The 13,327-nt window shown below is 23.1% G+C and overlaps 7 protein-coding genes across 7 annotated transcripts; 2 read left to right on the forward strand and 5 right to left on the reverse strand.

Annotated features, from left to right (window-relative positions):
- Positions 1-5: 5 nt before the first annotated feature.
- Positions 6-1,506, reverse strand: PNEG_00504 (hypothetical protein; the record flags this gene model as incomplete). Its single annotated transcript, XM_007874200.2, has 5 exons — positions 6-329; positions 376-669; positions 715-842; positions 888-1,355; positions 1,395-1,506. The coding sequence occupies 5 exons, from the start codon at positions 1,504-1,506 to the stop codon at positions 6-8; spliced, it is 1,326 nt and encodes a 441-aa protein (XP_007872391.1).
- A 158-nt stretch (positions 1,507-1,664) lies between these two features.
- PNEG_00505 (hypothetical protein) lies at positions 1,665-2,325 on the forward strand (the record flags this gene model as incomplete). Its single annotated transcript, XM_007874201.1, has 3 exons — positions 1,665-1,687; positions 1,729-1,972; positions 2,017-2,325. 3 exons carry the CDS (start codon positions 1,665-1,667, stop codon positions 2,323-2,325), a joined length of 576 nt encoding a protein of 191 aa, XP_007872392.1.
- Positions 2,326-2,629: 304 nt separating this feature from the next.
- Positions 2,630-4,713, reverse strand: PNEG_00506 (hypothetical protein; the record flags this gene model as incomplete). The annotated part of the gene is made up of 8 exons (XM_007874203.1): positions 2,630-2,865; positions 2,918-2,966; positions 3,015-3,267; positions 3,314-3,392; positions 3,461-4,188; positions 4,232-4,467; positions 4,510-4,638; positions 4,681-4,713. 8 exons carry the CDS (start codon positions 4,711-4,713, stop codon positions 2,630-2,632), a joined length of 1,743 nt encoding a protein of 580 aa, XP_007872394.1.
- A 485-nt stretch (positions 4,714-5,198) lies between these two features.
- Positions 5,199-5,482, forward strand: PNEG_00507 (hypothetical protein; the record flags this gene model as incomplete). The annotated part of the gene is made up of 2 exons (XM_007874204.1): positions 5,199-5,286; positions 5,328-5,482. 2 exons carry the CDS (start codon positions 5,199-5,201, stop codon positions 5,480-5,482), a joined length of 243 nt encoding a protein of 80 aa, XP_007872395.1.
- A 934-nt stretch (positions 5,483-6,416) lies between these two features.
- Positions 6,417-7,679, reverse strand: PNEG_00508 (hypothetical protein; the record flags this gene model as incomplete). Its single annotated transcript, XM_007874205.1, has 6 exons — positions 6,417-6,679; positions 6,725-6,823; positions 6,863-6,996; positions 7,043-7,261; positions 7,308-7,433; positions 7,478-7,679. The coding sequence occupies 6 exons, from the start codon at positions 7,677-7,679 to the stop codon at positions 6,506-6,508; spliced, it is 954 nt and encodes a 317-aa protein (XP_007872396.1). The 3' UTR covers positions 6,417-6,505.
- Positions 7,680-8,650: 971 nt separating this feature from the next.
- Positions 8,651-9,199, reverse strand: PNEG_00509 (hypothetical protein; the record flags this gene model as incomplete). The annotated part of the gene is made up of 5 exons (XM_007874206.1): positions 8,651-8,775; positions 8,836-8,899; positions 8,952-9,057; positions 9,101-9,147; positions 9,194-9,199. 5 exons carry the CDS (start codon positions 9,197-9,199, stop codon positions 8,651-8,653), a joined length of 348 nt encoding a protein of 115 aa, XP_007872397.1.
- Positions 9,200-9,431: 232 nt separating this feature from the next.
- On the reverse strand, positions 9,432-12,868 carry PNEG_00510 (hypothetical protein; the record flags this gene model as incomplete). The annotated part of the gene is made up of 6 exons (XM_007874207.1): positions 12,328-12,868; positions 12,025-12,289; positions 10,834-11,976; positions 9,959-10,790; positions 9,650-9,917; positions 9,432-9,605 (listed from the first exon to the last, which is right to left on the reverse strand). Exons 1-6 carry the CDS (start codon positions 12,673-12,675, stop codon positions 9,432-9,434), a joined length of 3,030 nt encoding a protein of 1,009 aa, XP_007872398.1. The 5' UTR covers positions 12,676-12,868.
- Positions 12,869-13,327: the final 459 nt, after the last annotated feature.

Here is a 13,327-nt window from a genome sequence, read left to right on the forward strand (position 1 = left end):
ATTTTTCATATCATCCTTAAACAATTCCAAAAAAGTTCACGAGGATTACAGCCACTAAGCAACATTATTTCCTTTATAAATTCCTTCGAAATGCTATTATCAATATTTTTTCCTACAATATTTGCCATCAAATAATATTTGAGTATATTCTTACTTTCTATTGGAGTGTAATTCCCAATTACATAATATTCAACACCATTAACAGCCGAAATAATTCGTTCGTCAATATTTTCATAACTTCTATTCTTTAAAAATCCTAAAGAGACTTCTAATATTCTATCGGAGTTATTAAATGATTTAGAAGTACATGATATTATAGCTCCCCGATCCTTACCATATTAACATATCTTTTAAAAGTAAATAGATTTTTTATACAAAAGAAAATTCTCCATTAAGATAAGTATAAAATGTTTTCACAAGAGCCAAATCACAAGGATGAATAGCTTTATATTCACTAGATATATACTGAGAAGGCGAACATATAACAGATATATTATCAAAAGTAAACAAAACTGGAGGACAGTTTCCAATATTAAGTTCTTTTAAAAATATTTCTAAAATATCATGAGATATTAATAAATTCAAAATTCCTATTTCAAGAAGCCTAGATAAAGGTGTAAACTTAGGAACAATATGATTTCCTGCATAATATTCTTTTGACAAAAAGATCTTTTAAGATTAAAATATATATAATAAGATATTAAAATATTTTACCTTATCTAAAATATCAAAATTAGCCTTTAGGAATTTATCTAACAAAGACGATGTATATTCCGGTTGTCTCCATAAACCCGTTTTCTCATGATAAAAAAATGGAGTAGTATTATTAACAATATCAATACCTTAATACAATTACTCTAAAACCATTTTATAATATTTAATATCACCTCTAGGAATAGCCAAAACAACCCATCCTTTTTGAAATGCCAAACACTGTGCTTGAAGCAAACAAAAACTTTTACCCGTACCCTGATTCCCTATGAGAATTATTCTTCTATCCTTACTTGAAATATTATCATCTAACAGTTTCCGACCAATATAAACAGAAGACTCTCTTAAAACAACAACAGGATCCTTTGAATGATCAATTTTACGTTCAAACTGAAATACTCCAAGATTTTTCATTTTCTCTAAAATATTCGAAGGAAAATTAAATAATCCCCCACATAAGTCCATCTTATCAATAACAGAAAAATTCAAACTCTCAATACCAATATCATGAGATTGTTTTTGATCAACCAATGATAATTTAAGTTTTAATGGTGTAAAAATCCTCGGTAAAGATTCATTTAATTTAACATTCGCTTTAAAATTACTCTTAGAAAAACTTTTTTTTTTTTTTAAAGAAATAATTCCTTGAAAATAAGAAATAAAAGTTAAAGAATCATTACTACCTTTTTTTTGATATTTATTCTTATCAGAATAAACTATTATATTAGCATGAATACTTCTTAAAAACGCCTTTTGGAAATATTTAAAAATATAATTATGAAACTGAAAATTCATTTTTCAGAAAATCACAATAATATAAAAGATCCAATTATATAGCATAATCTATTCCTTTACATAATAGTTAAAAAAATAATTGAATTCAAAAGCTTTCCGATATTTTTTATACAATCAATTATTACGTTAAATCTTTAATTTTTTTTTTAAATTAAAAAATGCATCAAAACATGGAACCTAGGTAAAATTTTATTGCAGTCATTACATTTTCTAAGTATAAAGTTCTACTACAAATAAAAAATCTATTCATTTAGAATTTGATCTTGGAAATTTATCAGCTTTTAATATCAACTCACTTGATACATATTCTTTAAAAAACAATAAAGAAGAATATATTATGTCATTTTCAAGGGATAGTATACAAATTCTTGTAAATAGAATTTTTTCATTACCAAAAATTATTACTCTTAATGGTTCCTTTATTGAATTACCAGAACCAATCATATCATTACCTAGAGAAAAACCTGTATTTATTTTAGCCAACACTATCTAAAGCTAATTATTTATCAGATACCAAAACCAAGACCTGAAACAAAATGGGAAAAATTTGCTAAAGCTAAAGGAATTAAGTCTAAAAGTAAAATAGACGGAAAAATGACATATGATAAAAATAAAAAAAAATGGGTTCCTAAATGGGGTTATAAAGGAAAAAACAAAAATCTTAAGAATCAATGGCTTATTGAAATTAACAACAACAACAATAATAGGGATTTTGATCAGAGAATTTTAACAAAATCATTAAGAAAAGAACGTATTAAACGAAATAAAAACCAAAATATAATAAATTCTAATTCCAAAAAAAAAACAAATCGAAATTAAGAACCAAAATAAAGAAAATAAAATACAAAATTAGTGCTAAATTTATTATATTATTATTTTAAATAGTATCAATTTTATCATGAAAATTCAAACACTACTTTTTCTAAAATGTTGATCATCCTAATATTAATACATAAATCAAATTGCATTGATCAATTAATTCATTTACAAGTATTAAATAGACATATTTTGATTTCCTAAATCAATGACATTCAAGTATTTTAAGTAACAACCTATCTTCAACATTGTCATAAATAAATGTATTTAGAGAATTGAGCATATTAATAAAATTATATTTAAAATTCTAACCTACATGAAAAATAACTGTGCCTTTTTTATTTTTCTTTCTACCTTTCATTTTTAATTCTGTTTTTTCCTTTTCAGCTACAATATTTTTTTTATCTACAAAATCCCAAACATTCCGAGACTTGGAAATATTTTTTGTATGAAAACATTGAGTAGGCTTTTTTTCAATACTACAAAGAGATGGAAAATTTACTGTATAAGAACTTCCCAAGAAAGTTTCGGAATTATTTCTGCCTAATAAAAAAAGGATCAGAAATAAAATTAAATAAAGACAAATATAATAAACCAATATATGAACCATTTGTTATTTTTGTTGATGTTTTTCCTGTCTGATTCTAAAATAAAATGAGCATATATTATTATCGTCACTAATTATTTAATACTTTAATTTTCCAATCATTCCATGCAATAAAAAGCTCTTTTTTCTTATCATCATTGTGAATAAGATTAACAATCTGAGACAATACTTTGCCTATTTCTTCTAGCCTCTCATTAAATAAAAACCATAAAAACTCCACAAATTGAGTAGCAGTTATAGAAGAATTAGAAAATTCTGAAATGCCAAACCAAAAGTGTTTAGTTTTTTCAGCATCATTAAACAAACCCGATATATTATTCAATACAACAGAATATTGACTAATAGATTCAGCAAATGACCATTATTGTAAATAAAACAGAATACCTAACAATTTTAGAATCATAATTAAAAGAACTAGACAAAAATATGTTATTAAGATTGTTTTTATTTAAAAGAGATAATTCTAAAAATCATTAATCCAATTAATAATAATTATTATAATCTTCCCTCTTGGTTTAACAGAAACCTTACCACCCAGTTCAGGAAATTCCTCATCTTTTAAATTATCCAACACAGAACAATTATATAAATGACTATTACTTGGCCCAGCAACTATAGATTGAATAGAAGAATTAGTTGATACCGTATCACCTAAAAATGTACCAGAATCCTTTAATTTACGTAATGCATTTTCTTCTTGTCTCTTTAAAGCTCTTTCAGCCCTTGTCATATGCTCATTATAATTCTGTAATTCATTTGAAGTATCAACATTTTTCCCTTTTGCATTCCTAAAATTCTTAGGACAATCAAATATAAGAGACATAGGAATCTTTCTAGCCCCCTTTAGGGCTTTTGAAGATAAATTATTTTTATGTACTTCTAATTGATGTGCTTTAAGATCAAATTCTGTACCAAAAACAACAAATTTTTTTTCAAGACATTCAACTTCCAAACATATATAATGATCTCTTCGAAAATGCTGCTCTAAAGAATCATAATTCAAATAATATTGATGTTTTAATTGACCAGCCATCTGATCGCACACATGACATCGTTCATGAAACTCCTGACAATGTTTATAAAGATCATCGTCATCATAAAAGTTTCTTTTACAAAAACCACAATCAGGATGTCCTTTAAAACCTGTTTTATTCCTATTATTTCCAAAGTCACCTTTTTTAATATGTGCTACTAAATCATGCTTGGAAAACAATATATGCTCATGTACAAATACTTTTTTATTTTGAACACAAAGATCACTAATAAATTAATATACGTATATATAAATATCAAAGATTATACCATAAATATTTTTCATGAATTTTTTTAGCGTGTTTTTTTAAATCTTGCCAATCATTACATACAATATTGCAATCAAATTCAGGACAACTAAAATCTAAAAGAGATAGAACCTTTTCCATTAATTGCGAAGATTCGAAAAATATCCCAAGTTTATCATTTTTATATGATAACTTTTCTAATTCGAAATCATTATAATTCATTAATCCCTTACTAAAAATAACATTAGGCTGAAATGTCTATAATACAATAAAATAATATCTCAAAAAAAAAAAAAATACTTTACAATAAGCACAATTCATATTATTATACAGTGCTCGCAAGCGAAGTGAACATTTTTGACAAATACGATGATTACATAATGGTATAGATGATTCTGTAAATGATTCCATACAAATGAAACAAATTTCCTAAATAGAATTAAAAACAAATATGAATAGAATGAAACTTACAAACTCATTAAACATAAATTTTTTCTTAAGCATTTCTTTAAAATTTCGATAAGTTATTAATATACAAGAATTAAACAATAATCCTTTAAACTTCTCTATATTTCAACTAAGCTCATAAATATATATATATATATATATGAGTAAATATAATTTATAAGACGTTTTTTTAACTGATTTTTAAATTTTATTATATACTCTGATATTTTTAGTATATTTTTCTTAAGAATAATTAGATTTAAAACAAACACTTCTAAAAAATTTTACCTAGCTTAATAACACACGTCTTGTTCCCTATCTTCACCAAATATCATCTAAAATTTTATACTATAAGTAATTCGTTCTCGAACATCCCGATTTTAAAACTTATATTTTCAGCAAAAAAAACCTTTAAAATGAAATTAGTAAGCTCAGGAAATACAAAGAAAATAAACTTAATTATTTAAGAGAAATATATTTAGTAAATATATAGGATTAAATATGCTTTTTATTGCATCTATTGTTTTTATATATTATTCAATATGGACTCTAATAATGGTAGGCTTGCTTTCGTACATCAATATGATCAAAAAAATTATTCTAATATTTTAAAGCCTTTTGTTAACAAAGGTAATTCCAATTAAATATTATCTATATATTTATTCTTTAAGATCATCCATTACATAGTTTTTTTCTTCCGAGAGAATGGGCTATTAGAATACCAGTTGTCTTACTTTTGACATGTTTTGCAGTTGTTATGAGCTTCATAGCTTTAGTAATGATTAAAAGCAATTCTTTAAAGTTTAGAAAAAAAAAACTACATTAATTAATGTCAAAACATATACTTATCAATATTAAAACACATTTGTCACTATAATATAGTTGGAATAATTTTATAATTTTATAATTTACATTAATTAACATAATAAAGTTTAATCATGGATTTTAGTTTATTATTAGTTCCAAAATACATGTATTCTTAAAATTTATAAAATTGCCATATACATTTAGTTTTTTATTGTTAATATTTCCAAGCATTTAAATTACAGCACTATATACTTTCAATATGATTTTTTTAATTTTGAAAATATTAATACTTTATAAATAATATAACATATTTTTTATCATCTATTAAAAGTTAATCAAAAATTAACATATATAAAAAACTAACTAAATAAACTAAATTTCCTAAATAAATATACTATCTAATTATATTTTCTAAAGTTTTATAGAATCATAATATCCAAAATATATTAAACAAGAATATATATGTATATACATGTAATTATAAACTTTAAATATTAAAAACCATTATAATTATTAATATAAAAAACATTAAACTACTAAGACTATTTATTATTATATTTTTTAATATTAAAAATATATAAATTTAATAAATTCAAATATTAGGAATTTAATTTTTTTAAACATGTCTTAAAAATCGTATTAAAAAATAATCTAAACGATCTAATAATTTAATATTAACTTCGGATACTAAATTTTAATAAACATTTTTATTTTAACTCAATTTTTTAAAAAATCATTTCATTAATGTGACAAAATTAATTTTATAATATATAATTAATGAAATAAAATTATATAACTTATCAAAAATCTTAATATAGATAAAAAATAAATCATTTAAAACATTTAAATATATAATTTATTATAAAAGTTACAATAAAATCATAAAATCCATATATTTTAAAATTTTAAAATATCTTAAAACTAATTTTAGTATCAAGACAATATCTTTGTAGTATAAAATTATAAAAATATAATAAAATCAAAACAACTATTTCATATAAAAAGTCAAACATAAAATAAAAATTACTTGCAAAAAATCCAATTAAGTTTTGTTCATTTTCAATTTTTGAACAACTTCTACAGGCAAAAAATAAACAGGGTTTATTTCCAAAAGACCTGGATATTTAAGAATAGATAAAGAAAGAATAGCAAAACATGTATGAAACATATCCGGCTGCATTTTTGGTCTTTCTGATATACCCCCATTTTTAAAATCCTTTCCTCTTTTAATTTTAAAAACATATCTATAATAAATATTAACCTGACACGAAAGAATAAAATTTATCAAATATTCATTATTAATCCAATGCGATCTATTTATCATAACAAGAGAGGAAAATACCCACCATGAATAACAAACCTAAAAAATTAACTCATAAAAAAAAAAAAAAAAAATAACGTCTTCTAATTTTTCAGGTCTACCATTTAAACCACCATTCAAAACCTGACGTTCTGATAACCATAAACCAATTAAATCGATATCTATTACATCAAGTCTTTTTAACACAGAAAGTGTTCCTATACATGAAAGTACTATTTTCTTCAGTTCAATAAAAACTTCTATACCTAATTATACTACCATGACCTGCATGCGATTCAGCTCCTGGAACTTGACCAAAACCACCATCGAGGTTTTGGCATTTAAGAATCCATTTAACAACTTTCTCAATATCAATAGCATCAAGACGATCAATAATTCCCAAACAGCAGACTGCAGAATACGAAAACCTAGTGTCGATTTCATTCCAAAAATATCCTTTAAATGCACCTGTTTCTAGATCTTGAAGGGATGAAATATCTAAAATAAAATTTTAAAAGTAATACAAAGTAAATTTTCAAAATACATTTTGCTATTTTATCAAAATTTATTCTATCAAGAGCGTCACATACAGCCAAAACTTGAACAGCATAAAAAGTATTCAAAAGATGAGGATCTGTACATGAACTTTCTCCAAAAGCCTCAATAGAGTCTTAAAATATATAAATAAAATAAAATATATAATAATCTAAATACCGTCTTCATATTTGCATAACATAACAAAATCAAGAATATCATCTCGAGGTATCAAATCCTTACGACCAAGAACAAATAATGTATTAACTGCCCAATTTATACTCTGTAATTTTCTAGACTCTGTTTCCCAATACTCAGTCAATTTTCTCTCATTAAAGGATAAAATATATTTTATATGTTTATCTATCAGAAAATCTAACATTTTGAATAAAATAACTTTGAGTCGATTTGTCTAAAAATAGTTTTTTAAATATTTTTTTTTAAAATAATATAATTTTATAAAAAAATGCAATTAACAAACTAATCATATCATTGTTTTTAGTATTTAAAATAACACTAACATATTTAAAAATTACACAAACATAAATATGATATACAACATTATTAATTTTTTTTCAATAAACTTTAAGTAGATATTAAAATAAAACTATAATTAGTAAAAAGATATTGCAAAAATTAATAGTTATATTTTTTTATTAATATTTTAAACATTTTTAATATTATAAAAAAAATTCTAAGAATTATAATTCAAAATTTATATTAAAATAATAATTTCAAAACTAAAAACTGGACTTTAATATATTAATAATATTTTGAAGATATAAATAATTAAATTCGCTACAATAATATAGATTCAATAATGTTTTAATAAACATTTATAAATAATTTTGAAATTCTGCTAATAAATTCAAAATGAAGTTTCATCTTATTTCAAACATCAAATATCAATAATAATAATCTTAAATACAAGTAATAAATCATATAATATAGATTTTCCACTGAAAGTATCAAAGAATCACAATTTATTTATAAATATTTATTAAAATCCAGATATTATTAGACATATCATTTATAGAAAACCGTAAAAAAACAAAATCAATTTAAATAAAGAAACTATAAAAAAATATACTAATTTTTTCAAATGAATATATTTTGCATTATACATTTATTAATAAATTTAAACTATATTTTAAATATTTGTTATCTAATAATCAAAATTATTGGATATAATGCACCATTATATATTTGTTTTCATTAAATCTAAATTTTTACTCAATTTTTTCTTTTAAAAAAATAAATAAAATTCCATAAACTTAATGTATAAACATAAAACATAGCTATTTTCAAAATACAAAACATACAAATATCACTCATCATTAAATAATTATTTTCTTAACTTAAATCTTCAGTAATAGTAACAGTTGTATAATTTTGATCATCATATTTATTTTGCCAAATATTAATATTCTTATTCTCATCCCGAACATTAAAATCTTGAAGATTCTGGATAGCATTCTCTAAATTCAAAAAGTCACATATTCATATTATTTAAATAAAAACCTCAATAAAAATCAAACCTTGTGTTATCAAAGAAGCAGATTTAATATATTTCTGAATTCCAATATTCTTTTTTTCCTTAACCTATATATAACTTAAATCAAAACTATGCACTTAATCGCATAAAAATATATACATTTTTGTTAATTCTTAATCTTTTATTTTTTTCTTGCTTTTTCATGAATTCTTCCACTTTTTTTTTCCGCTCAAGCTTTCTTTTATGAAATCCAGTTAGATATTCCCTAGAAAAAACATAAATTTTTATATTACCAAAACACAAATTACCATCTAGCTTGAACATCAAAAATAATCTCAATTTTTCTTTTCTTTTTCTATGTAAAATAAATATTATTATTTAATACAAAAACTAATAGCAACTTTCATATTAAAAATGTTTTTTTATAAATTATAATCAAAAATATAAAAACTGCAGGATCCTTTTTTCAAAAAAAGCAATTTCACCAAAAATGAATTACCGAAATTATATTTCGACCATGTTTAATAAAATTAATAAAATCATAGAATTAATTTTAAACCTTTTAAATGTTTATAAATAATTAACTCCAAAATATCAAGAAAAATTCATGAACAAGAATATTCTTTTATATTTAATTATTTAAAAATAGCTAGCTAATTGATGCATATTCTCTTTATCTAAAAAACGTTTAACAATATAATAACAATGCAATAATAAATAAGGGAATCGTGTCATAAAGTACGATAAATAAAGGTCAGGGGGCGGTCCTAAAATTTCTTGAATGTGAAGAGGAAGATTCTGGTAATGATTTTTCTAAAAATTAATAATAAACATCAAAATGTTTTATCTTAACCTACTTTATTCCTTAATATTCTTAAAAGATCCAAAAGTTTTGTTCCATCATATTTCCGAAACCTTCCAGGATTTTCTAAAATATGTTTATTTATTTTTTTCAGCCAATTTCTTCCTATAATTTTAAGAACATCTTTTTCTAAAAACTGTAATAATTCAGAAGGTGATTGACGTCTTTCAGTTTCAAATCTATCAGATGTATCTATTAAAAAAGATAATTTTTTTTCAGATGACCAAAAATAAGGATGTTTTACAACAAATTCCGCATCAGGCCTTATTTTATCAATAAACAATTTAACTTTTTTAAAAATTACCTCTTTTTTGGATCTAAATTCAACATTTTTGATATAAGATCTTTCGCAAGAAAGCTTTCATTACCAAGAAAATCTAAATGACTGTAATTTGCAGTGCCTTTAACAATATTTCCTTCTCTCAAATAATATTCTCCAAAAGGATGCATACCATTTGTTAAGACATAATAAAACACACATCCCATAGAAAATATATCTATTGCACGACCAACCTTATGATTTTGAAAAGAACTTAGTGATTTTATTTCTAAATCTGATATATTTTCTTGAAATTTATCAACATTCATTTTTTCATAAAACAATTCAGGAGCTCTCCATCCAATGGTACCAGACAATTGTGAAGTAGTTACTTTAAAACTATTTTGATCAAACTCTAATTTCTTACATAAACCAAAATCAGATATCATAATACGAACACGATTTACTTGCTCTCCATCTTTGTTATTATCAGAATTTGCATATAAAGGTGCCACAAGAATATTCTGAGGCTTAATATCTCTATGTATTATTTTTAAAGAATGTAAATACTGTATTCCTGAAGCTATTTGATATAAAATATCAGAAACATTCATTGACATTAATAGCCAAGAAAATTCATGAGAACGCTCAATAATATCATAAAGAGAAGCAGAACAAAGCTCAAGAGCAATATATAAAAATTTATCACTTTTCTGTTTACAATAATAACGGATAACATTTGGATGGCCATCGCTTTCCTGCAATAATGTAATTTCACGAAAAGCAACCTCATAAAAATCTAATAATATCCTTTTTACAGCAACCTTACGACCTTCAAAAGAGCCTTCATAAACTATTGTGCCATGACTTCCGTATCCTATAATAAGTAAATAAAAATGCGTTTTTTAATAAAATTATACCTAAAATCTTGTTTGTTATTTCTAAAGAGTTTATAACCAAAGGAAATTCTATTTTTTCAATTGAATCATATGCTTTAAATTCAAATAAATCTAAACTCGAATTCTCTAAATTATTATTATGATATTCTATTTTATTTTTAAAGTACTCATTTTCAGACATTTCTTCAGCTGTATCGACACAACTCATATTTTCTATCACTTTTTTATATTTTTTATTTTTTCGAACAGTCTTTTTACGCTTTTTTAAGTGTAACATTTTCAAATTCTCATCTTTTGAAAACAAAATATTATCATCATTTAATACAATTTCATTGAAATTTTCAAATACATTCTCATACTCCTTATTCTTTTTCCTGCCAAAAATAGTAAGAATATTGACCAGAAATTGTTGAATATTCTTTTTTTTTACATATATTATACATGTAAAAAACTTGACTTTTAACCATAATATAAACTGGTAAAATCCCCATCTCCATGAAAAATATATTAATAAGCCAATTACAAAAAAAATGTAAAAAATATAACGATATTTAAGATTATAACTCTTATCCAAAAAGTAATCAATTTTTAATGGTTCCAATGAAGAATCAATAGTTAAAATCTGAGCTACATCATACGAAATTTTATGAAGACCAATAAGATCCTTATGTAGAGGCAAAATGCCCAGTTTTCCAAAATTTATTGTAGCATTATACCATTGAGACAACGATGCCTCTTTTATTAATGGAAATTTTTCTTCCGACAAGGCATACCAATTACCTATTTGAGTAGTATTAATAAAAACATAACGATTGTAAGTTCTATTAAACATTTTAAATATAAAATCAGTAGGCTGTTCTACCATTATAAATGTGTGCTGATTATCTAATTCAGACTGCTGATAAATTGAAATGGGAGTAAAAGATAAAATATCAAAAACTTTAGTAACAGGACTATCTAATTTCTTAGACCAAATAATCGAAGAAGTGGTTCCTGTAATATTACGCTGAAATACTGCCCCATTATGTGTTGATAATATATATTTACCATCAAACATTGAAAAATATTTATTTTCAAAGTTAACATTAATAAAACTAGGAACCCATTCACTATAACTAACATTCCAAAGTAATCTATTTCCAGAATATACATTTAATATATAATCTATAAAATTCAGTTATAAAATAATACTATAATAAAATATTTATTTACCTATACGACCTATTTTCAAAACATTTTTATCATCAAAGTCTGAAAAATTACACTGTTTGTCATAGCTTTCTCCAAAAACTTCATTAGAAAAACAATGAAAAGCATCATCATATTCATGACCACTACCAAAACTTTGATATATTTTTCCAGTATTAACATTAACAACAAAAAGTGAAGTTTCCTTTTTTCCAATATAAACTTTATCATCTCCTGGAAAACTATAAGGAGATAACTTTATCAACTGTTTAATATTAAATGGAAATTTCTTTGAAAGTTAGAAAGTTCAAAAATTAAAAAGCATACATGGATCCCTATCCTAAAATCAAATATATATATAGAACCATCACCGGCAGGCTCCAAAAACCAAAAAAAATCAACATTATTTGAAATACGTTGTATATAATCCTCAGATAAATTATCTATTTTAACTAAATTTCTCTCAGATTTTATTATGGAATTTAATCCCTTTATAATCCAATTAATCTCTCCATCATCTCTATTAATACCATAAAGATCACCGTCTGTAGTAACCAGAAGTGCTAGATCTGTAAAACTCAAACCACTTAAATCTTTAGAAATTAAATGTGATTTAGACGGCCATTCAATAGAATTAAAAAACTTCTCATAAAAATTTTCATAAACAATGTCCATTACTTTAGAAGTTTTTATAAATAGAAATGTGAAAATAAAAAAAAAGAAAAAATATATCTACTTTTAACTCGATTAACTTCAGTTTTCCATAGCCCTTTTAAAACAAATCCAATAAAAATAATATAAAAAAAGGTTTGAAATAAAATAAAAATATCAAAAAAAAACAACCTACGTTTATAATAAATAAATTCCCAAATACTTTTTTTCTAAACTCAATTTTTCATATCGATAAACTTTCTAAAAATGTACACATTAAATCAAAAAATAAAATGCTTATATATTTGTTTTAAAAATATAAATTTCAAAACAACAACCAATAAATCATAGCAATATAATATTTGAAAAATATTCTAATATTAAAATTTATGTCCTATAACAATCCAAATATTACCATTTTATTTATTTATTTATTTAAAAATAATTTAAACAAAATTTAATTACCATACAATCCGATAAGTTATAGATTTAATATCCAAGTTAATGATAATAAAACTATCCTATTTATTATATGATATTTTAAATTTTATACACGTCAAGAATTTCTATTTCATATAATATGCAAATGGTTAACATTTATATGTTTTAAAATTCCAGAAAAAAAGCAGACCAACAAATCCATTATCTATCTGCAATATTAACAAACATTTATAAC

The sequence above is a fragment of the Pneumocystis murina genome (genome assembly GCF_000349005.2).
Source record: "Pneumocystis murina B123 chromosome Unknown supercont1.1, whole genome shotgun sequence".
Classification (NCBI taxonomy): domain Eukaryota; kingdom Fungi; phylum Ascomycota; class Pneumocystomycetes; order Pneumocystales; family Pneumocystaceae; genus Pneumocystis; species Pneumocystis murina.